At 43.7% G+C, this 26399-nt stretch overlaps 1 protein-coding gene across 1 annotated transcript in view; it reads right to left on the reverse strand.

The window, feature by feature from the left end:
- The window catches only part of LOC124607022, a 143273-nt gene that overhangs the window by 50205 nt on the left and 66669 nt on the right, over positions 1-26399 (reverse strand). The window contains exon 3 of the mRNA XM_047139182.1: positions 8092-8221. Within this exon, the coding sequence (XP_046995138.1) occupies positions 8092-8221 (130 nt within the window). The remainder of the gene's footprint in view (positions 1-8091; positions 8222-26399) is intronic.

A 26399-nucleotide genomic window follows, 5' to 3' on the forward strand; every position in this document is an offset into this window, starting at 1 on the left:
CAGCCGCGTGGGATTAGCCGAGCGGTCTAGGGCGCTGCAATCATTGACTGTGCGGCTGATCGCGGCGGAGGTTTGAGCCCTCCTTCGGGCATGGGTGTGTGTGTTTGTCCTTAGGATAGTTTAGGTTAAGTAGTGTATAAAGTTAGGGACTGATACCCTAGCAGATAGGTCCTATAAGATTTCACACACATTTGAACATTTTTTGTGTACCTCAGCTTGCAGGTTTGTAATAAACTTAGTATTTGCACAGTCATCAACTTGTTAATTCTGTATACTGTGTACCTTAGCTTTCAGGTTTGTAATAAACGTAATATTATTTGAAATGAGCAGTAAAAAGCTATGATTTTTTACGGGAAAATGCTCATGAGAGGCTACCGGAAAATTGCCGATTCACTTTGCCAGAACGTCTCCCAAAGAAGTGATACGCAAGTACGTGAGAAAATCCAGCTCTTGTAGTCCTACAAAAAAGAATAATAAAGGGCTTTAAAATTTATATTATTTACCCAACTCTCAGAAGAGTTGAAATGTCCTTCAGGGTATCGCAGTTTGAAAGTAAGTTTGTTTTCCTTTATCCGTTTTTCCCTTCTGGCCAAAGACATCATCCTCTTAGGTAGAAATACTAATTCATGTTGCCGTTGCTTTGTCACTTCCCTCTCTCCGGTAAAATTAGTGATGCTTTTTCTATTTTCTAATTTCGGAATCAACAAAAACAGCATATATCCCGCCACGTTGTGTGCCTTTTTTCCTGTTGTATTTAAATCTTACGTTTCCTGGCACAAAGTACCTGTCCTTTTGAAAATTTTCCCTGCTTATAATAAGGGATAAAGCTCTTTCCAGCGCTTCCTAGAGCTGCGATAAGAAATGGGTTTCATTTTTTACTTCCGCTCGTACCTCTCGTAGTATTAACCTCTTACAAGAGGACTTGCTGAAAAGTAATGCCTACAAATTTTTTATCTGAAAACTCAAAGCTTTTTAAATAAAACAAACGTTGTTAAATCTCTTCATCTTTGTTCTTCATGGCTACATATTTTCAGGCCTCCGCCGCTAGATGGCTCTGGATTGCAGCGTAACATGGTGGTGTGTAACGTAACTATGTCGGCGGGTGAGAAACAACGTGCTGTAATGGAGTTCCGAATTCGAAGAGTTCGTCCACTCATGGAGCAACCTCTCTTTCAGCCATGCCAGACCACACACGAGTACTGTAACATCTGCAACAATCCGACATCTTGGGTTCGTACCATCCCAGGCATTGTCATCGATCATCCTCCGTACAGTCCCGACTTGGCCCCATCCGATTTCCTCCTGTTTGCAAAACTTGAAGAACACCTTCGAAGACTTCACTTCGACAGTGATGAAGCGGTGCCAGCTTTGTTAACAAAGTCAAACATTCTATAGTGACGGTATCAAGAAACTGGTCTCTCGCTGAGAGAAATATGTTCGTCACCAGGCCTATTGCGCTGGGAAATAAATATGTAGACATGATCAATAAAGATATAGAATGTTAATAATGTTTATTTTATTTAAAAAGATTTAAGAGATTTCATATGAAAAATTCGGAGGTACTACTTTTCAGCACGCCCTCGTAATATAAGCAGCGAGTGTTTCTTACTGGCCCAGCTGAGTGGCCGCGCGGTTAGAGGCGCCATGGCACGGATTGCGGGGCTCCTCCCGCCGGAGGTTCGAATCGTCCCTCGGGCATGGGTGTGTGTGTTGTTCTTAGCATAAGTTAGTTTAAGTAGTGTGTAAGTCTAGGGACCGATGACCTCAGCAGTTTGGTCCCTTAGAAATTCACACACATTTGAACGTTTCTTACTGGTTTGCGAATGTTATCTTCACTATATGTGTATTTCCTTTCTTCCATATGCTTTCCCTTTCATAAAACGTTCAGCAAAGAACTTGTGTTCAACATCGAACTGTGATTTCGCCTACATGCCAAGGATGCAACTAAATGCAACTACTCTTACGTCTCAGAAACCTTCTCGAAGTAAAACTCTGAACTGGACCAAGCTCTGTTTGGAGCCTTGTCTTTTCGCTGGCTGCGTCCTTACCATATGAGCCATCCCGGCACGTATCATGACCATAGTCGAAACTTTAACCTGCTAGTGCCTGGTTAAGGCTCTTCCAAGCTAATACTTAATTCTGAAAAGCAGGAGACCGGTCCGGGCAGAACTGAAAATGTGAGGTCGTGGGGCGTGATAGCTCAGTCCGTAAGAGTATATCCCGCAAAAGGTAAGGTTTGAATTTGAGTCCAGGTCCGGTATACAGTTATAATCTGCAAGGAAGATACAGAACATAGCAAACTCTACTATGAGCTAAAAGACATTAAACTGTTTGACAAATAAATGAAGCGCCCAGAAGACACGGTCAGATGCCAACGTAACTTTGCACACTTACACACCACCGGCGGCATGTAAACGATTAAGAGTTCCAGTTGCCTGTGACAGGTACAGCGGTCACCAGAGGATGGTACATAAGGGGCGTAGACAGCGTCAGATGTTAATCAGAAGCCGGCCGTTGTGACCTAGCGGTTCTAGGCGCTTCAGCCCGGAACCGCGCTGCTGCTACGGTCGCAGGTTCGAATCATACCTCGGGCATGGATGTGTGTGCTGTCCTTAGGTTAGTCAGGTTTAGGTAGTTCTAAGTCTAGGGGACTGATGACCTCAGATGTTAAGTCCCATAGTGCTCAGAGCCATTTGAACCATTTTGTTAATCAGATGTTAAGTGACAACTGCGAGGAACACGGAGATATTGCGTACTTGTACGACACAGCGCTATAAGCATCTGAGTGAGTTTGATAACGGGGCCTGACCGTGTGTCTCCATTTGGAGGCTGTTCTAATCATGCATTATCCGTATTTGTGGGGCATTCGGATGTGACAGCGGCCCTATGTTGGACTGCCTGGGAAAGCGACGGCAGCATACTTGTCGTCAGGGTTCTGTTTGACCACGTCTGACCATCAGAAGGAGGATTGCCGTATTGTGCACCAAGCATATCATAACCCCTTCATATCTGGCCAATCGCCCGAGAACTCCCTCCAACATTCCGTCTCATCCTGTGCCACTGATCTGAGAGTAGAAGCAGCTGTATCTGGGAGTTACTACCCCACGCATAAGCTGCTGTTACCACCACAATAAATAAGGCCGCTTTTGCAGTGGTGGAGTGACCGGGAAGCATGCGGTGCTGAAGAGTGGCATCGCGTTGTTTCCAGGGATAAATCGCGATCCTGCACTACCCCAGACGACGATCGTAGAAGAGGGTGTGGGACCCGGAGAGAGCTCCCATTCTTACAGTTTTGGAGAGGCATATAGCCCTGTTAACTCCGGGCGTTCTGGTGTAGGTCACGGCTGGGAGATACTGAGGGAACTCTGACGGTGCAGCTGTACGTTTCGGACATGCTATGTCCTCATTAATGGTCTCCCATGCGTCAGTTCGTGGTGTCTTTTTTTCAAGAGGACAATGCTTATCTACATATGGCACGTGCCTCTATGAACTATGTGCTTCATTCTGAGGTACTCCTGTGACCATCAACATCTGTCCACTTTAAAATACGCGTGGGACCACGAACAGGAAGAGCACACATCTACTTATAATAAGGTAGAATCTTTAAGGTGCGTCTGAATCACACCAGGCGGCTGTTGGATGTACTGAGCACTATGGGACTTAACATCTGAGGTCATCAGTCCCCTAGAACTTAGAACTACTTAAACCTAACTAACCTAAGGACATCACACACACCCATGCCCGAGGCAGGATTCGAACCTGCGACCGTAGCAGTCGCGCGGTTCCAGACTGAAGCGCCTAGAACCGCTCGGCCACATCGGCAGGCCGGCGGCTGTTGGTATAGGTAATTTAGTATCACTGATTTCATCCCCAAGACTTGCCCAGTTCGTGTGGCACAGTAAAATCTAAAGACGCTTCAACATGGCCCCGAGACTCTGTTGGCCCATTATGGACAGGGGACATCGGCTGGTTAAGTAATTGTCAGTGTCAATGAAATTCACCAACAACCGTGTAACTTAAGATGTTATTTTATTTTATTTTGAAGCCTACCGGCTTCAGCATTTCATTATGCCATGGCAACTTGGCATCAAGTCTTTGAATGAAGCACTTGTGAAACGATTGAATTCACGACTTCCAGTGATTTATAGCCGTATATCACATTTTAGTTCGTTGGGAGAGGCGCATATGGGGCCTGAAGATGGCATAATGAAATTCTGAAACTGGTAGCATTCAAAATAAAGTAAAATAACATATTAAGTCACACGGCTCTTGGTTAATTTCATTGACATTGACAATTGATCCCGAGGCATGTCTGTGTTATAAAATACAGACTTCATGCTAACAGCGTGTCTATATTTGTCTCCCTACATGGGCAGAAACGATCATCATAATAAAATAACGGAAATCATTCATTTTTTCCGCGCGCTGTACGAGATTTGAATAATAGAGAGTTGGTGTGAAGGTGGTTCGACGAACCCTCCGCCGGGCATTTAAAAGTCATTTTCAGAGTAGATGTAGATCCCTGGGATCCATACTGATTCAGCAAATACAAAATCGAAAACATTTCTGTGAAAAGGTGTGAACGTTAAGAGTGCAAGTGGAATTCCGCTGTTCAACACGGAGGAGGTAGCAGATGGATGGAAAGAGTACGCTGAAGGCCTCTACGAGAGGTAGACAGTGCCTGATTACGTGACTGAGGAAGAAATATACAAGACATTCAGGATCCAGTGTTAACATCAGAGGTTAATAGAACTTTGGAAGGCTTATCGTCAAATAAGGCGAGTGGCATATATAACATTCCTTCGGAATCTATAAAATCATTGGTGGTTTTGGGAACCAACGATTATTCAAGATGGTGTATAGAATCTGTGGGTCCGGAGACTTACCAAGAAACTCGAAAAAATGTCAACACAATCCCGAAGATTGCAAATGCAGTTAAGTGGGGAAATTATCGGACATACAGATTAACATTTAATGTTTCCTAGTTACTGATAAGAATAATAAACATATGAATGGGATAGAAAATTGAGGATTTATTCGACAATGATCAGCTCGGCTTTAGGGATGGTAAAGGTGCTAGAGAGGCAGTTCTGGTGTTGCGGTTGGTAATGGAAGCAGGAATTAAGATAAATGAAGACTTGTAGGATTTGTCAATCTAGAAAAAGAGTTCGACGACATAAAATGGTGCCAGACGTTCGAAATTCCCAGGGAAATAGGTGTAAACTATGGGGGAAGACGGTTAATATACACTACGTCCAAGAATCAAGAAAGAAAATAAGAACGCAACACCAAGAACGAAATGTTCAGATTAAATAGGGTATAAAATAGGGATATAGACTTTCGTCACTACTGTTTCATCTGTATAAAGAAGAAGCAGTGATGAAAATACATGCCGGCCTGAGTGGCTGAGCGGTTCTAGGTGCTACAGTCTGGAACCGCGCGACCGCTACGATCGCAGGTTCGAATCCTGCCTCGGGCATGGATGTGTGTGATGTCCTTAGGTTAGTTAGGTTTAAGTAGTTCTAAGTTCTAGGGGACTGATGACCACAGAAGTTAAGTCCCATAGTGCTCAGAGCCATTTGAAAATACACAAACATTCAGGAGCGGGATTAAGATTCATGTTGAAAGGATATAAATGATGAGATTCACTAATGACATTGCTATCGTCCGTGCAAGTGAGGAGGAAATGCAGGAGCTGTTGAATGGGATGAAAAGTTTAATGACCACTCACTATGGCTTGAAAGTACACCGAAGAAAGACGTAAGTAAGCACGTGAGGAATGAGGAGCAACAGATATGAGATTGGCGATAAATAGCATCAAGATTGGGGGTCACGAAGTACATGAAGTGAAGGAATTCTGCTACCTTGTAAGCAAAATTAAGCTTGAAAAACGAAACAAGGAAAACATAAGAAACAGACTAGCGCAGGAAACTGGGCGTTACTGACCAAAGGAAATGTACATGTATCAAACACAGACCTCAATTTTAGGACTAAATTTCTGAGGGTGATTATTTGGAGAACAGAACTGTTTAGTAGTGTATCATGTACTACAGGAAAACCAGGAAAGAAGAGAATCGAAGCGTTTGAGATGCGGTACTATACAAGGATGTTTGAACTTAGGTGACATGGGAAGAAATTACGAGTTTCTCTCTTCGCAGATTCAGCGAGGAAAGGAACAGTTGAGAAAGATTGATAAGAAGGATAGAATGATAGGACACGTGTTAATACATCACAGATTGACTTCCATGTTACTTGACGCAGCTGTAGAGGACAAAAAAATTGGAAGAGATGACAGGGATTGGAATACAATCAACGAATAATTGAGGACGTTGAGTGCAAGTGCTACTCTGAGATGAAGAGGTCGGTGCAGCAGAGCGATTCGTGACAGACAACTAAGAAGACTGATGATAAAAAAAAATGGTCATGAACCTCTGCATTTTAGTGTGACTCCTTTAGTCGCATAGTTTTCACAAACACCAATGTGCTTTGCTCTGTGAACAGAGTAGAGGTATAAGATGTATGGTGGTCAAATAATTGGAGGAGTTGTAGCGAAGCGCACGATCTGACCTCGGCGGCAGCAGTCATCGTCCAATATTTTAGACCTAAAGGTGGCCTAATGCGGCTGAAACTGATAATAACAGTTAAATAGAAAAAACAACCCTTGACCTGGGATATTTGATTCACATAGCTGTAGGAACAGCTAATGCCTCATGCAGCGTGCTGTGGTTGGACCAGTTTGAAGCGCAACCACTCAGTAGCAACGTAGGCTGAAAACAGCCGTTCTGCTAAATTTTTCTCATCAGATGGACATGTGACAAGTCTGTGGATCGTTACTTAAGTACTGGAGTTCCAGGAGTCGATATTCGCGTTGTTCCAGAAGACATGGTGCAGTGCCTCAACAATGCGATTACCGGACTTCCAAAGTCACTATAATGAAATTGGTTTGGCGGGCATATCGTGAAGCAGTAAGTGCCATAGTAGTGTTCTGTAGCGCAAGTTCTTCACTGTGAACTTAAATTCAAAGAACGAATTTGATTGAATTCGGCTGTCTATTGAGTAATTATAATCATGTCCGACCGTTGCCTCTCGGTCATACCTAATTGTAATAGATGCCAGAATGTATCTCACCAGTACCGAGCTTTGTAAACGACAACGGGACGCAGAATTCAATCACAACTGCCTGTGTGAAAGTGGCCCACATTCCATCTCATCAGAAACAAGGCACTGTAGTGTCGCCCACATTGGACGGAAAATCTTAGTTGATGGAGGCAGATCGAATGTAGCCGGGTGTTGTTTTGGAACAGTATTTTAGCATTATATCTCATTCTTGTGGTAGTAGGTAGACAGCGCGTGCATGAATCAGCATTGACGGTCGTACGAATCTCAGTGTCGTCCGAAATGGTGTTTTCATGACTCTAAGCTTCAGCGATTAATTCCTACATCACTTTATGCCACATACAGAGCTCTCGGCAATTCATTGCTTCGATATGGACATTACATAATCGCATTTTCGAATGCTATCCCCAGTATATTACATAGGTTCCAATTACAATAACCATAGCCCATTGGGAATCCGCTTCACAGATGTATTTCAGCTAGATCAGTATACTCTCAACTGTTCCTATACTGGACATTAATTTGCTTTTGGAATGACGAAAAGTCCCTCAGCAACACATTAGTAATGTGGAATCTGCAATATACAGATTCACTGTTTGGGATTTTGGTTTGGCCACACATCCAGTGTGAGGGCAATACTTTGCCTCCTTCAGAAGTTTTCAAAGGTTGTCCTGTCATATCTTGAGTCATATGGATAAGATTCACCGAGTATCATCACACTACATTATACTGCACTTACGTGTGAGGTAACGCCTTAATTTATAAAAAAAATGTGTGTGAAATCTTATGGGACTTAACTGCTAAGGTCATCAGTCCCTAAGCTTACACACTACTTAACCTAAATTATCCTAAGGACAAACACACACACCCATGCCCGAGGGAGGACTCGAACCTCCGCCGGGACCTTAATTTATACAATGGTGCTAATTCGACATAGGTGAAGTTTTCAATAAGAAGTTTATACGGTTATTTTACCTGTCTGCCATAACATCGTGACGGTGTGCCGTACTCTTTAGATTCAAATCCATCGGTTCCTTTCTCTCCCAAGTACCGGTTTGCGTACGTCCATCTACAGCCGTCACCCAGGAGGCAGCAGCAACTTGCACTGTGAACAGAGATTACCATTATTTACCCACAAAGATATAAATAATATGCGATAATTAATCTTGCGGAAGGCCACAGTAAGACATTATGTTATATCAGTCCACACTGGTGAGCAAACCCTAAGGGTGAAAGTAACTTTCGTTAAATGTGTCACTTCCAAGTAACAAAACTCGGTGAAACTAGGACTATACAGGACGTTCGGAAAATGGGGAATGTGTGTCAGATCTTATGGGACTTAACTGCTAAGGTCATTGGTCCCTAAGCTTACACACTGCTTAACCTAAATTATCCTAAGGACAAACATACCCACCCATGCCCGAGGGAGGACTCGAATCTCCGCCGGGACCAGCCGCACAGTCCGTGACTGCAGCGCAAAAGACCGCTCGGCTAATCCCGCGCGGCAGGACATTCGAAAATCCCGTTGCAAACTTCTAGGACCTGAAGGGGGGAGTGAGTACATAATATTTTGAATAGGACCCCACCCCGCAAACGTACCGTTTCCGTGCTATGACGGTTTCGATTAAGATGTTCAACTCATCTATTTTTGCTTGAGGAAGTGACTCAGTACAATTATTAGGTAAAAATTCGAAAGGAAACATAACGAAACATCCATTTATGACTTAAGCACATTGCTTTGTATTGGCATTTAAAACATTGCGTGTTTACATTATTCCAAAACAAAAAAGAACCCACCATACCGTACGTGCAGATCAGAACTGATGCATTACAACCGCGGTTCCACGTGGCGACCACCGACGCTGCTACAGTCATTGTACCTGCGAAGCACGTTCTGGTGCACACTCTCCAGCTCACCTGGTGCCTGTTCAGTTTCTAGTGCAGCGGCCAGAACTCGTGCCAGCAGCTCTTCCTCCGTCTCTACAGGAATCTCGTAAATCTCGCAGCAAGGTAGACATTAAGTGACATCATGTGACAGTCTGACGTAGTACACGTCATCCTGTCTGCCCTGTTTCCTACCAGGACAAGCAACTATGAGACTTTTCTCTTTCTCTCAGTAGACATGGACATGTTACACATCTGAACTGAAATCGCCGTAGAAAGGAAACAGTAGATTTCCGGACAAGGGTTCCTGTTCAAAATATTATATATTCTCTCAACTCTAAAAGTTCTAGGAGTCGGTAACGGGAATTTCTAGACAACCTGTATATGGAGAGAACTCCTACAGTATATACTAGAAGAGAACTGAAAGAAATTCTCAATGAAACGAACGGAAATAACATTTTTATTCAAAGACGGTAATTTCGCTGAAGTCACCGCAAAGTAGTTTCTTAGATTGCCTCACAAGGCCTGAGTTCACGCAACTTGCCAGCAGCGCTCGGCAGACCGGGCGGTCATCCATCCAAGTGGTAACCGAATCCGACAGCACTTGACTTCGATGATCTGAGGGCAACCGGTGTTACCACTGTGGCAGGGCCGTTGGACCGCTGGCGGTCATTAAAAAGAGGCTCGACGCGATACTTAATAGCTTAATAGGGTGTGCCATCTCCACGGACAGCAATGCATGCCCTGCAGTGTGCTTCCATGCTGGCCACAAGGTTTTTAAGGAGTTCTTATGGTAGGGCGTTTCAGTCTTCCACCAGCGCGGCTGTAAGCTGTTGTATGGTCGCTAGTGGAAGTGGTTGTGTTGCGATACCCTCTTTGAATGCCTTCTATAACTTGTAACTAGAAGAAGGATAGGAAATAACTAACATCTCTTGTGAATTTCGTAAGTGATGTAGACGGGCACTGGACTCATTTCAAGTCTGAATCGCAGTTATTCGCTAATGCATAAGGTAATTAGCTGGCACAATGAAATAAAGCTATGCCCAGGTTATGAAGTAAAACAGTATGCAAAATAGAGTATCCCTTTAGGCGAAACTACCACGGGTTGCTCTCATTAGTCTTCACAGTTTCTAGAGAACTTCTTTGTTATCCATAATCAATAAAAGAAATTAATAGATAGTTGACAGTATGGTGGAAACACAAGTGGCTACTGCATGGATTTCCATACTAACAAGTTGTTTGAACTTAAGTACAGCCTCAGTTTCTTTGTGTGAAAACCGCCACTGTTACATAGTATAGTTGGAGTAGTATCGGTGAAGAATGAGAACGAAAACTATGGTAAATGGAGCACAGTCTTTCTGTCAGATGAAGTGGCGAACACTGTTACCAAGAAATATCAATTTGTCCTCAATGAGAGTCACTGTGCTCTATCTAGAAATCATGGGAACAACGAAATAGTTTGATATTACTCTAATAGGCTCAATGTCACCTCCATGCTTTTCTACAGGAATCAGGCAGCCGAGAATTTGAGGTATTTTGGTCACTTTCCTTTAGGAAAATGTTTTATTCGCGAAGCATATGGAAGAAGACTCTTTCCTTTTATTTTTATTGTTTATCAGTAGTCTTTGCTTTATACTGTTTGTTCTTATTTTATTCGAAATAGTTCTACTCCAAATATCAAACTTCTGAAGCTTGCGTTGGACTCTTTCTGTAAATATACATTTTATTGACGTTGTTTTTACCGTGCTGTTGCATTGGTAGCACGTATTTTATTTGACATTCTCATCGTTTGTTGATCCCTCTCACACGCATTTTGGATCCTTTCACTGTTGTTGCGGATAACACTGGCGTGGTTTGTCTGAGATACTCGCCTCTTAATAAGCTGAATAACCAGTCTTCATTAAAGGGGTTACAGTTCAACGAACCCCAGTTAAGTCCCACCTTTTGGAAAATCTTCTGTCTGCTGCATCGCACCTCCTACTGAATGTGTGTTGCATACGGGAATACATAAGAATGTCAATTTTATGAAAATATCGCTACATCTATGATTGGTCGTCTACTGAATGTCTGTACTAAAAATGAGTCGTAATAATGTGACGATCGCCGCAATTCCTTTGAGACAAGAGCTTTCTGTAGTCCACGTCCCCAACTTGTGAAAAGTCCGTAATTTTTTCATGTGAGTGCAGTTTCTTTTGTTTTAGTTGTTCTGAATTTTTCTAGTAATGAAAGGAGCCGGTACTCTACCACCGGCAAATTATCGACTTCTCTCAAACAACATCAAGGTCTGTTGAACTTAAAGCCCTTGCTCAACAGACGGATCAGCATCTGCAGTGAATCACGCATTCGCTCCACAAGGCAGTGTGGGGAAGTTCGGTCTTCAGCTGAATACACTGGAGTCCGGTCATCTCCACTCTTCTTGTCGGCCAAATATCTCGCTATGGAAACTTCTTCCATTGAACCATATAACGACGGAAAGACACTGTTGATAACACATTAAACTCACACTCGGGACGAACCAGTCTGAAGTCCCCGACCGGCCTTCCAGAATTGGATTGTCTGTAGTTTCTATAAATCAGTTACGACGAATATCAACACGGTTCCTTTAAAGTAGCCACACCCAATTTCCTCCCCCATCCTTCTCCAGCCTCAGCCAGTGCCTCATCCCAAACAACCCCGTCGTCTACAGGACGTTAAACCGTCCTCCAATCAGAAAGATGGGCGTCACCATGTGAACCTCTACAGAACCGGAAGCCATCAGCTGTGTTAATAAAAGAAACATCCGGGAAGCAAATCTTAGCGCAGAAGCTGCCGTCGGTAAGAGAAGTCAATAATCTGCAAGTGACTTCCATGAATTTTACTGAATGAGTTGCTGCGCCCTCGACTGTTCAAAACTGAAACCCCGACTCCACCTAGGTGACAGAATAACGAGTGCGCATTAGGAGTATCGGGACGTGAGGGAACTCTAACGACGTACTGAAGACACGCCTCTCGAGAAAACGACTTTGCCTTGATTGGAGACAAGCCAAAACAAAGAAGTTGCTGAAGCAGAAAAAGAAGGGGGCATGACTCGACTTCCTAATTGATTACGTCAGGATATCCTCCAACATGGTCATACGGCGTAAGTTAAAAAGGTTGCATCGGCTACCTGACAAGGGCAGCGCCCTCCTTAAACTGCCAATTACTATTGTGAAAAAACAGTCTGCTGGAACGGCTAGTTGCTGGCTTCGTCTATCACCGTTCAAATGAGACAACGAGACAGTTTAAAATGTACCATCCGCGATCGAAGAACTGAAGCAAGCACGGCTGCAGAGAAGACAGCATACATTACCCTGTGATGCTGCAATTGCTACCGCTTCTACGGAATCGCCTCTGTACTTTTTACTACACACTACGAAACGGTATAAATGATATTTTCGACAGTAAAAACAGTAGAATTGAAAATATAGGAAAGTCTTTTTATGCATAGTAGAGTGGAGATGTGAATACCACGACCTGTATGCGGAAATAGCTCTTGGGTATTGTGAAGACTTCTGCACAAGCGATAAGTACATTTCTAACATCACGAACACCCGGTGACGGTGACGAGGACATATAAATGCCTACTGTAGTTCTTTCTTGTGAGACATACTTACCGCTTACTGCGGATGTAAGTTTCAGCCTGCTTTGTTGATTGATTGCAACAGATGTCCTGGGACGCATCAGTGATCATCGAAATATCTCTGGTCAAAACACTGGGGATGCATCTTTTAGCCTGCTTTGGAAATAAGATCCCACAAGGGCTTTCTGCCAGATCACGGTCACCAGAAGGAAAAATAACCAGGCAAATAAGAATACTCCGGGCATCATCTTGCCTCTGTTCCTCTGAATCACATGGACCCAGGGTCTGATAAGAGTTCTCAGTGCAGATAAACATTTAGAACGTCATCAAAATCTGCCTGCTTATGCAAAGGGTGAAACAGAGAAGATCCAAAGCAGAGAAGCACGTTCCATTACAGATTCATCACGGTGTAGTGTACTGTTGGAGTTCCGAGAGCGTACTTTCCTAGAAGAATCAACGAATATATTGCTTCCTACTTATAGCTCGCGAGAAGAACATCAAGATAAAATCGGAGAATCGAGTCACACGGATGCTTGCAAGCAATCGTTCTTCCCACGAATCACACGCGATTGTAACAGGAAAAGGGGGCAGCGAGACGTACATAAAGATCTCTTCGCCATAAACCTAAAGGTTGCTTGTAGAGTATAGACGCAGATGTAGGCGAGGTCCTATATATGACAGAGTGATCTACGGTTATTTAGGGTGATACCGAGGACTAATTGATTTTGCATATCGCATGCAAGCCTGAAAGAGGTACGGACTGATATACACAGAGGTGTAAAAAGTCATGGGAGAGCGATATGGCGGTAGTGTCACGTACACAACGTATAAAAGGGCAGTGCAGTGGCGAAGCTGTCATTTGTACTTGGTTCAAATGGCTCTGAGCACTATGGAACTCAACATCTGAGGTCATCAGTCCCCTAGACTTAGAACTACTTAAACCTAACTAACCTAAAGACATCACACACGTCCATGCCCCAGGCAGGATTCGAACCTGCGACCGTAGCGGTCGCGCGGTTCCGGACTGAAGCGCCTAGAACCGCTCGGCCACAGCGGCCGGCTAATTTGTACTCAAGTGATTAATGTATATGTAATAAAAGTTAACAATTGATTTAAGAAAGCCACAAGAGGGTATAAGTGATAAGCAGCCTAGCCATTTGCGCTCAAATTTGCGACGCGGATGCGTCAGAGTGGACGGAGTCTTTTTCTCAGGAGAGTCACCCTCCTGGTGGCACCACAGAATGTCCAACATAAGCGCCAACGAGTCTTTATTTCCTTCCAGCCATAAAGTCGCAGGAAGAGTTTGTGGTGCCACCTCGACGGTTGGCTATAGGACCTACTTACACCCCCACTGTGTTTCCTCCGAGGCAATAAAGCCACGGAGAGGTGATGTCAGGGCCCCATTCGGTCACAACTTTCCGACGGGTAACCTTGTACGCAGCCTATTGTTGGTCGTTAATGCGGAAATCACCGCCGTCTGTAATTAACGTGAACTAACTTCAATTACTTTGGAATCAGTCATGTGTAAAATGGCTTCAGTAGAATTTAGCGAGAGTACGCACGTGGCCTACCTTGCCTGCTGCAATTATGCCAGCACTAACCTTGCACTGTACGGTGCACACGCTGACGATGGTGTGGTAAGAATTTTCACACTTACCACCCAGTGTATTCGTATCTTGTACACTATGTGATCAAAAGTATCCGGACACCCCCAAAAACATATATTTTTCATATTAGGTGCATTGTGCTGCTACCTACTGCCAGGTACTCCATATCAGCGACCTCAGTAGTCATTAGACATCGTAAGAGATCAGAATGGGGCGCTCCACGGAACTCACGGACTTCGAACGTGGTCAGGTGACTGGGTGTCACATGTGTCATACGTCTGTATACGATATTTCCACACTCTTAAATATTCGTAGGTCCACTGTGATAGTGAAGTGGAAACGTGAAGGGACACGTACATCGCAAAAGCGTACAGGTCGACCTCGTCTGTTGACTGACAGAGACCGCCGACAGTTGAAGAGGGTCGTAATGTGTAATAGGCAGACATCTATCCAGACAATCACACAGGAATTCCAAACTGCATCAGGATCCACTGCAAGCACTATGACAGTTAGGCGGGGGATGAGGAAACTTGAATTTCATAGTCGAGCAGGTTCTCATAAGCCACACATCACGCCAGTAAATGCCAAACGACGCCTCGCTTGGTATAAGGAGCGTAAACATTGGACGACTGAACAGTAGAAAAAACGTTGTGTGGAGTGACGAGTCACGGGACACAATGTGGCGATCCGATGGCAGGGTGTGGGTATGGCGAATGCCCGGTGAACGTCATCTGTCAGCATGTGTAGTGCCATCAGTAAAATTCGGAGGCGGTGGTGTTAGGGTGTGGTCGTGTATTTCATGGAGGGGGCTTGCACCCGCTCTTGTTTTGCGTTGCGCTACCACAGCACAGACCGACATTGATGTTTTAAGCACCTTCTTGCTTCCTACTGTTGAAGAGCAATTGGGGGGTGGCGACTGCATCTTTCAACACGATTGAGCACCTGCTCTTAATGCACGACCTTTGGCGGAGTGGTTACACGACAGTAACATCCCTGTAATGGACTGGCCTGCACAGAGTCCTGACCTGAATCCTACAGAATACCTATGGGATGTTTTGGAACGTCGACTTCGTGCCTGGTGTCACCGACCGCCATCGATACCTCTCCGCAGTGCAGCGCTCCGTGAAGAATGGACTGCCATTCCCCGAGAAACCTTCCACTACCTGATTGAACGTATGCCTGCGAGAGTGGAAGCTGTCATCAAGGCTAAGGGTGGGCCAATACCATATTGAATTCCAGCAGTACCGCTGGAGGGCGCCACGAACTTATAAGTCGTTTTCATCCAGGTGTCCGGATACTTTTGAGCACATAGTTTATCTCCCTCGTGGTCAATAACTATACCTCCAGTACGTTACTTCTGATGGTTTCTCATCTTCCACTAGTTAAGGGTCTCTAGGTGTTGGACAATCTCACATTTCTTAGCCAACTGTTTTCTTTTGTTACTTGTAATTTGCTATGGAGGACTGACTTTTTGACGATCAATCCAGAAATGTTGACTGATGTCGTCCCATGCTGCAACCAGATTACCTCACCACACAAATATGCTTTTCAAAGTGCAGTATGTAATGACTCTAATCTTTTATGTTTGTGTGTACTGGTTTGTGGCCCTCCCACTCTATTCTTTTACAGTAATCAGTCTGGCGGAAAAACCTGCCTTCAGGTCGCCATCCAATGCAGCCACAGAGGACAGAAGATCCGCAGGTAAAATTTCTTTTATCTGGTGATAAGGAAATATTTAGATACGACAGCTAATTCATTGTAATTAATCTCCCCGTTATCACATTCCTTACATCCACTACTGGTGTGAGCAGTCACAGAACCCAGAGGGCGGCGACCTTCCTCGTGTTTAAAATGTGGCGCACGATTTTGAGAACTGATTCGTGACTGATTTTTACTTTTTCCTTCGTCTCGATTCTTCACAGAGTGATGGTCTGCAACTATATTCTCCTCCATTCAGACTTGTCTGACCTCTTGGAAATGTCCGCACTACCTGACCACTGGGTCATATGGTGATAGATTGTTGCCATACTTTTCCACTATCTCAGCATTGTTGCAGCGTTGTTCCGCACTAAATTCTGACTTTATTGCCGCGATGAGGCGTTAGCGTCACGTATCGTTATGTGGTATTAATTCATTTTATGCAGCTATTTCACAGTTATTTCAGTGAGAATACTTGAGCGGTGTGCTTGAAATGGCAACCTTGTGCTCGTCGCTCTGGTGTAGTGTGATGACGGAAACGTCTTCGTGGCCTTTCTTGTCGGCAGAAGGCAGTTTATGAATCTCATCCAGTCAAGAGGTCCTCCTCTGGGGAAATGGGTAGTTTTGTGGAAATCGAGAAGCGACCTGTTCAATGGCTATTGAATATCAGGCAGGCACCTGTACACTCTGCGGTCAGTGAATACCCTAGCAAAGCACAGCTCCAGGGCATAACTGAGTTAATTTTGGTCTTTCTGCATGCATTTCAAAGAGCAAGATGTCATTGCACTGTCCGAACAGTATGGGGGAGTCAGTTGCGTTTGCTGTAAATATTTGATTCAACTAGTAGAATTGTATCACTTTGGTCAGTGTTCTTCAGCCCAGTACCAGCAGCGTGTTTAAGAACGTGCATCTTGTATGAAAGAGGAGGAAAGTTGTGTGCGCTTTCCTCTGCTTTTTCAAGAATTTAGCAATTCTCTCCAGTGACATTGGCAACAGCATAGAGTCGTCGCCTCTAGATAGAGGTTTTTTGAAAGTAATGGGTTGAGAATGTTGTGAACCTAGATTCTGGGCACTCTGTTCGAGGTCGTCGCAGAGAGGGCGTCACGTCCAACCGCTGTCTGGTGTCGATCGGCGCACGCTAGCTGTTTGCGATAATGTAAAAGTCGCTATTTCGGTAGTAAGATCCATACTCTGTGCAGCTTGTTACTTGCTCACTTTGCCATGTAACTCGTGTTGATTAGTTGAAACGTCCCCTTAGAAAAGTTTATGAATTACTGTGCTGATAAACCCCTTACGTTATTTGATTTTTAAACAGCTGAGCACAACTGAACGTACTCAGACATTTCGCTCTTTACTTATTCTGATCAACACTAAACTGGCACACAATATTTTTAGCGCAACGCAATCTGACTTTCAATAATCCCTACAAAAGAATGGCCCTGACTAACAATAACCTACACCTTTCATGAATCACCTACCTCACAAAAATCTTCGTTACTCGAACTACTGCAAAACAGCGAGCGCCAATACTGCAAGATAAATAAAAGATTCTAACTACTGAAGGTACTAACTACTGATAGGCATACTAAGCAAATGAAAGATTTTGATAGAGGACAAACAATGTATTTACCTTAATAGTGTTCAAAAGTCATAATATATATATCAGTTCATGATATCCAGTATTACAAATTTACTCTTTCTGGCGGACACGCGGCCAGATCGTGCGCTCTTAAAATTCTGCCATCTCTCTCCCCACATCCACCACTGCTGGCGGCTCACCTCCAACTGCGCAACGCTATGCGCTGTTCACATCCAACTGCCCAACACTTCAATAGCGACTATTCCAACAGTGCCAACCAGCCGCAGACTTCACACAGCACAGTCAGTGAATTTCATATAGAGCGCTATGTGGCGTTACCAACATAAAAACCTAAGCAGCCTACTTACATGGTTTGGTTACAATTTGTGGCTTCTGACTGCAACGTTCACTTAGGTTTCGTGAGCTGCCCTGTAAGCATATCTTGTTGCGCTTACTCATACAGTTTTCCATTCTTTTCTGTCCCTAGTTTGATCGGAAATCTAGAGAATTATGGTCTTTGTTAATTTAATTGTGATTCATGTTAATCATCGGGTGAAATAAATAACTGTTAATCTGTCTTAACTTAGAAAATGTTCAAATGTGTGTGAAATGTTACGGGACTTAACTGCTAAGGTCATCAGCCCCTAAGCTTACTCACTACTTAACCTAAATTATCCTAAGGACAAACACACACACCCATGCCCGAGGGAAGACTCGAGCCTCCGCCGGGAACAGCCACACAGTCCATGACTGCAGCGTCTCAAACCTCTCGGCTAGTCCCGCGCGGCTCTTAACTTAAGTCCTACATCTTTTCCTTGCTAGGCGACCCTTTAAAAATAAATGTAAACTGTCGTATACTTAACCCCTTGAATCTCAATAGTATGAAAACAAGTATAATTTGAAAAATTTTCACAAAATTAACCTTTATCATCAGAGAAAGCAATGAATACAAGAAGAAATTGACAAAAAGTAAACACTCAATTGTTTTAAGGAGGTGGTTTCACTTTGCAATATAATTTTAAAATTTTTCATAAAATTAACATTTATTATCATAGCAACGCATAAAAGAATACATTAGAGAAAGTAAACAATCAACTGTGTTAAGCAGATTGTTTCTCTTTGAACCACAACTACAAGCAGTTTACAGCCACCCAGCGTTTCATGTGATGTATTTCACAGCACATTCACATTCTTCCTAGACACAATGCCACATCTCGAAAAATTCCATGAAAATGTCTAAAACAAATTATAGTCATAAACAAGAAGCAAAAATGGAACTAAAATTTAATAAATTCTGTATCAAAAGTACATACCGACCCAGCGGCTTTACATCGAAACCACTCATAAAATCATTAGTACAAACTCACATTTACGATACCAGAAGTTCAGATATAATTGCATTCATTGTCAATGATATCCTCAATATTGCCCCTATAAAAAAACCGGATGTTACAACCTCCAACAATCACATAGTACAGTCTTCGCGAAGGCTCTTGTTTTGATCGCTAAGTGACCGATACACTGCACTACGTACATTTGTAGGAGTTCCTCAGCTTACCGCTGGTTCAGGTTCAACTGGTTGACTTCACTATGTCGGCGTTGTCCTTGTGCTCCAAGGATAACTGACCCATTACTTTAGGAAAGCAACGAGTATTGCATTCGCTTGTCTTGCATCAGTAAGATTTAGTTTTACTTGCTGACCTGTGACAGTAATGAGCTTTCCGTTCGTCTTGTATTACTACAAAGGGTTAGAACTTTCAAAATGCCGACTAGGAATTACTGCGCGATACTCCACTCTATCAATGGTCTGCGCCATTTTATTTTGGCTCCACTAACCGCGTGCTACGACACTGTGGCCCGGGAATTTCAGAGTGTACGGGGAGTGTAGACATTTACGTACAAACAAACAAACAAAACAAAGAAAAATGTAACTTTATTTTCTCGAGGTGCTAATTAAAACTTTATAACTGTCCCCCGTATGTTCGTAGCTCAGAGTTTCCCCGTGGTTTCCCCTCGTAATGTTGGTATGTCGTAGACGTGCAGCTGAACGAGAAATGGCTGCGGAGCGTGAGTGACTCATGGAGCAGGAAGCTGGCGGCACTGTAGGCAAAGTTAACGCCTTCGGGAGACAATTCGCTGCCGTTAATTGCCAGCACGGACTAATTACGGAGCGTTTACTACAGCGCGCGGTGGGTGGGATTCCTCCCCCACAACCGTTCTCTCGTTTCTCGCCCGTAGCAGTCTGTCGCTCCGCACGCAAGATTGCTGTTAGAACAGAGCGACGTAGCTTGCTGGTTCTGGCATTGGGTTCACAATCACATCGAATAGAGGTCAGATCTCATTCTGATCATCGTGATATTTGTTCCGTGTCGGTCCCCTGAATTCCTTACTGGCGCTGCCCGAATAATTTCGCTGGCACGGTTAGGGCTGATTTGTTTCCGTGACTCTGAAGTTGGTCCTTATCTATATAAACGATTTGAGAGACAATCTGAACAGCCGTCTTAGGGTGTTTGCAGATGACGCTGTCGTTTATCGACTAGTAAAGTCATCAGAAGATCAAAACAATTTGCAAAACGATTTAAAAAAGATACCTGTATGGTGCTGAAATAACGAAAAGTGTGAGGTCATCCACTTGAGTGCTAAAAGCAATCCGTTAAACTATTGTTACACGACAAATCAGTCAAATCTAAAGGCCGTAAATTCTACTAAATACCTAGGAATTACAATTACGAACAACTTAAACTGGAAGGAACACATAGAAAATGTTGTGGAGAAGGCAAACCAAATATTGCATTTTATTGGCAGGACACTTACAAAATGTAACAGATCAACAAAGGAGACTGCCTGCACTACGCTTGTCCGTCCTCTTTTAGAATACTGCTGTGCGGTGTGGGATCCTTATCAGCGAGGATTCACGGAGTACATCGGAAAAGTTCAAAGAAGGGCAGCGTATTGTATTATCGCGAAGTAGGGGAGAGAGTGTCACTGAAATGATACAGGATCTGGGATGCACATAATTAAAACAAAGGCGTTTTTCGTTGCGGAGGAATCTTCTCAAGAAATTACAATCACCAACTTTTTCATCCGAATGCGAAAATATTTTGTTTACGCCGACCTACTTAGGGAGAAATAATCACTATGGTATAATATGGGAAATCAGACCACGTACGGAAATATATAGTTGTTTGTTCTTTCCGCGCGCTATACGAGATTGGAATAACAGGGAATTGTGAAGGTGGTTCGATGAACCCTCTGCCAGGCACTTAAATGTGATTTTCAGAGTATCCATGTATTTGTAGATATAAATGTAGATGTAGGTTCTGTACGTAATGACTCCCTTGTCAATATCCACTTCTCACGAAATCTCCAACATTGTCAGACGATACGTGCACAGGAACGGAAGAAGAAGAACAGTGAATGAGTGTGGTGTACACGACGACTGAACATCATTTTTGTTGCTTTTAAGCCCTGTGAATGTTAAACGCAAATTTTTCGATTGTTAATTTGTATTATAAAGCTGGCCGCGGTGGCCGAGCGGTTCTAGGCGCTTCAGTCCGGAACCGCACGACTGCTACGGTCGCAGGTTCGAATCCTGCCTCGGGCATGGATGTGTGTGATATGCTTAGGTTAGTTAGATTTAAGTAGTTCTAAGTTCTAGGGGACTGATGACCTCAGATGTTAAGTCCCATAGTGCTCAGAGCCATTTGAACCATTTTGTATTATAAACTTTGAATCATATAAAAGTTTATTACGATATCATAATCAGGAGTGTGATTGCATTCATTACGATTGCAGAAGACCAGTACCGCTTATATTAGGCAATGTTTAAACTAATTTCACTTCATGGTAAAGAACTTGGGCAATGAATTCCATAGTGTTGTTGTTGTGGTCTTCAGTTCAGAGAATGGCTCGATGCAAGTTGCGACAACCTCTTAATCTCTGCATCTGATGCATTTCAAACTGCTCACTATTGTCAAGCGGTGCTCTTGGTCTACATTTTGTATCCATTCCCCCCTCGCCTTCTCCTTACTCCAGTATCAAATTAACTACGATGCCTCAGGATATGTCCTACGAACCAATACCTTCTTTTGCTGAAGTTTATCAAAGAATTTCATTCTTCCCCAGTACCATTCAGTAGCTTCTCATCAGTTTTTTGATTTATCTAAAATTCAGGATTCTTCCGTAGCACTGCGTTTCAAAATTTTATGTTCTATAATGGCCTGAACTGCTTATCAGTCACGTCTCGCACAAGGCTACACTCCAGTCAATAATCTGTAGAAAAGACTTTCTAACATTTAAATTTATTTTCAGTATTAACAAATTTCCCTTACAGACATACACTTTTGTTCCTATTACCTCTATGCATTTTTGTACTCTTTAAGTCGACCATCGTCAGGTTTTTGCTTCCCAAATAGGAAACTCATCTGCCACTTTTAGTGTCTCATTTCCTTATCTATTTTCCTAAGAATTTCCTGATTTAATTAGACTAAATTCCATTAGCATTGTTTTCTGTTTGTTAATATGCATTTTGTAGCGTCTTCTTATATTACACATTCTGTTCAGCTGGTGCAAGTCCTTTGCCGTCTCTAACAGAATTTCACTGTAATCGGCAAAGATTAAAATTTGTATTTCTTTTTGCTGAAGAATAATTCCTTTCCAGATTTCTTCTTGTCTAGTGGCCCAACGTCTTGAATGACTGAGCACAATAAGGAGAATACTACCTCCGTAGAGGAAGACGCTAAAACACGATTGCGCAGTGGGGTTCCACTCGGCTGTGACTGGTTCTTGGTAGTGGAAGAAATTTTTATCGCCAGAAGCCACTGTACTCGAACTCATTGTTCACATACACAAGATTTTCACAGTTGAGAAACGTGACACACAAATTATGCAAGTGAAGTCAACAAGACAGCATTATGCCAGGTCGAGAGACACACAAGTAAACAACGGAAAAGACAGGGTAACCCATTTTGTCCCTATGAAAAGGTCGTAATGGAACCGAGTTATCGCTGACTCTGAAATGTGAACCGTACGTCACCATTGTAACTGAATCGTTTCGGTGACGATAATTAAGGCTTATGTTTGGATTATTGTTAACTAGCAATGAAAGTAAAAGGTCAAATGCCGCACCGGCACGTAGCCCACGTCTTCCAAACAGCAGCTACGGGATCGGCACCTTTCGGCTCCCCGTTATAGGACGGATGATCATCAATGATATTTCGTCTTCATAAAGATACTGTGTATTAAACACCCCTTTAAAGAGCAGTTAGTTTGTTCGGAGTGCTGTAGAAGGTTTCAAACTGGTACCAGAAGGCCTTTGACACTCTAAAACTGACGAAGTCATGGCAGTGTAGTGATGTATGTGTACCAGTTGGTTTTTGGGATCAGCTAGGTAAGATGGATGTACTTCGAAACCTGACAGGAGGACAGATAGGACGTGCGAGTGACCACACCGTGAATGAAGCTGACAGATTTGTTGACGTATCAACACTGACTGCCCAGCGTGGCGCAAAGAGATGGTGTACCACACGTATCCATGTAATACTGTAATACGTACGTTTAGCCGTCATGAAAAGTAGTCATTGACCAAAACAATGTCCAATAAACATGGGCTCTAAATTGTTTATCTTAAGAGCTTTGAGATCTTGTTCAGTAAAAAAGATGTGTTTCACAGTAGAGAAGATGTGCATGTATTCATAGCTCTTAAGGTATGCGCTTTATAGGATCTTGTCGCCAAAAAGTCATGGTATACCTCCTAACATAGTGTCGGATCCCCTTTTTCCCGGCGTACTGCAGAAAAGCGAAGTGACATGGACTCAACAAGTCGTTGCAAGCTGCTGTAGATATATTCAGCCATGCCGACTCTATAGCCGTCCACACTTGCGGTAGTGTTCCCAGTGCAGGAGGCTGTGCACAAATTAACCTCTCGATTAAGTCTCATAAATGTTCGAAGCGATTCATGTCGGGCACGTTGGGTGGCCAAATCATTCGCTCGAATTGTCCAGAATGTTCTTCATACTAAATGCGAACAATTTTAGTCCAGTGATATGCTGCATCCCGTTTGGGAACATGAAGGCCCAGTAGGTCTCCAAGTCTCCAAGGTCCAAGTAGGTTCACTTAGACCTGAGGACGCAGACCATTCCATGTAAACACTCCACACGCCATAATGGAGCAACCATCAGCTTGCGTAGTGCATTGTTGCCACGTTGGGTGCATAGCTTCGTGGGGTCTGCGCTACACTCGAACCCTACCATCAGACTTTACAAACTGAAATCGTGACTCATCTGACCAGGCCACAGTTTTCCCGTCGTCTTTGGTTCAACCAATCTGGTCATGAGCCCAGGTGAGGTCCTGCAGGCGATATCGTGCTGCTAGCAAAGACACTCGCCCGGGTCGCCTGCTGCCACAAGCCATGGATATCAAATTTCGCCACACTGTCGAAACGGAAACGTTCGCCGTATGCTGAAATTTTGTGTTTCTGGCACACTCTTGACACTGATGATCTCGGAATATTGTATTCCCTAACGATTTCCGAATTGGATTGTACCATGCCTCTAGTATAATTCCGCGTTCAGAATCTATTGCTTCCCGTCGTGAAGTCATAATCACGTCGGACAACTTTTAACATGAATCACCTGAGTAAAAATGACGGCTCCGCAAATGCACTGCAACTTTTATACTTTGTGTACGCGGTGCTACCGCATATCGCTATCCGTTGAGTTTGGTAACTGTAGTGTAATATTTTCATATCTGGTAAGAACCCTAAACATGAGCAACACTAAAGCACTGTGGTGGCCGTTCTATCACTCACAGAAAATTGCAACTCTAATTATCTACACACTCGTCGGAGGTGTGTACGGGTATGAAGCTACACTGACGTGTGAGCATATCTTCTGCATACTTCACTTCTTTTGTCAGTCAGTGTAATTACTGCGGCATCTGCCCACAAAATATTCAGTATGAGTCCATTAGGTGCGACATTTGACAACTCTGAAATGTCTGAGACTACTTGGAAATCCGAGTGAAACGTAACAGTTAGGGAAACGCTGCAAGGTTTAAATCTTAATGAGCGGCTTCAGCTGAATATGGCATACCTGCAGAACCTTTATTCCTCGGCAAATTTGGGTGGTGTTGCACTGTATAAGCTTTATGTCTCCTGTGGTTGACCGTCTTATTATCCGGTGAGCTTCATCATAATCCAGTGCTTGGGGATAGATTATGAGATCGTCTGCTCCTTGCTAGAGAAAAACAGAGTTTTGCACCGGCTACATCTCTGTGTTCGTACTGTGTTCGTACGACATTGCAGCACCAGGAAGATGCAGATCAGTAACTTACTTAGCTGAGAAAGTATATTGTGACTGTCGTCCCACTGTAAATTGGGAAAGATTCTACAGACGAACTTGTAGCTCCTGTTGTCCTTCTAGACGGACACAAGAAAGAGTCTGATCCGAGATCTCTCACGGTTTCTGAGCTTGGAATTCTCACCTATGGGAGGGCTGAGGTGTGAGGGAAGTTCTCGGACTGACGGCCGTACCAGGCGCTCTGAGGAGGCGGTTCCAGTGTTCAGTGGAAGGATGAGGTGTGCGGGCCGCCCGTAGCGAGCTGAGGGGGCGCCGTATGGACGCGGGCGGCAGCCGGCGCCTCGCTCAGCCGGAGCGGAGCCATGGCGCCGCAGTCGCCAATTAGGGGCGGCCATATGTAGTCAATATGTTCGACATGAGGGGGAGGGGCGAGGGCGTGGTCTGCCGGCCACCCCCCGGACACCCCGGGGCTCGCAGCGCGCCACGCCGCCACGTGGTCCTAGGCAATCCGGTGTTCCGTGCACTCGTCGACAGGCAACCTCCATCGCCGACTGCGCGTTTCTTTTTATACACTAGCTAATCTTTCCTCTCGCCGGATATCATCTTTCGCTTTCTTCTATCCATTACCAGGTCCATACAGATTTCCTTCTCTCCCAGGCTTCATCATTTCGCATAAGGGTTCCACTTTTTTTTAGTTTTACACATGCATTTTGTCATGTAATTCTGTTGAATTATCCGGTCGTTTTGTCAGTCTAAGATTGATTACAAGTATTCCATCCACAGGATGTAACAAAAATATAACTTTCAGAAAACATTCCTCACACATAGAGGAATAAAATGTGTTAATGGACACGGGTCCGAAAACGCTTTATTTCCATATTAGAACTCATTTTCTGCTTCTCTTCATAATCATATTAATCACGGGCAACACAAATGGTTTGAATCATACTTCACAAGCGGAATGCAAAAAGTTGGGCAGAATAATTCAAACAATGTTATAAGGAGAAAAGATTTCACATACAAAGCAGAAATCACGAAGGAATCCCACAAAATTCAATTTTGGGTCCACTCCTGTTCCTTATTATGGGCCTTCCAGAACCCTCACGAAATGTGCAGTGTCATCAACAAAGACTTCATGTCAACGTTTGGGCTGGCATTGTTGGTGACCTTTTGTTAGGACCTCATGGTCTCCCACTCAGGCTCAACGGAGAAACTTACCATGGTTTCTTCGAGAATACTCTACCTGTTGTGCTACAACATGTGCCTTTAGGAGTGCCACAAAACATGCACTTCATGCACCTTATTTCAGCATTGTTCGTAGGCCTCTAAGTAACAGTTTCCTTGACAGATGGACCTAAGCCTACTACACTTTTGTTCGTGAGGGCATTTGAATGCTCTTGAGTATGGAACTCAGGTACAAGAGTCTTGGTGTCCGAATCGTTGAACGCAGTGGAACAATACCAGTTCTACACGGATACATTAGCACATCAGATATTAAGTGTGACAGAGGACTGATGCATGTATACTTGCTAACCTAGGGCATTTTGAACATTTCATTTAGGAAAATGTTTCATTCTGAGCTGATACGTTCCTTTCCTGTGTGTTTCCCATGATTAATG

This window comes from Schistocerca americana, chromosome 3, assembly GCF_021461395.2.
Source record: "Schistocerca americana isolate TAMUIC-IGC-003095 chromosome 3, iqSchAmer2.1, whole genome shotgun sequence".
In the NCBI taxonomy this organism is placed as follows: Eukaryota; Metazoa; Arthropoda; class Insecta; order Orthoptera; family Acrididae; genus Schistocerca; species Schistocerca americana.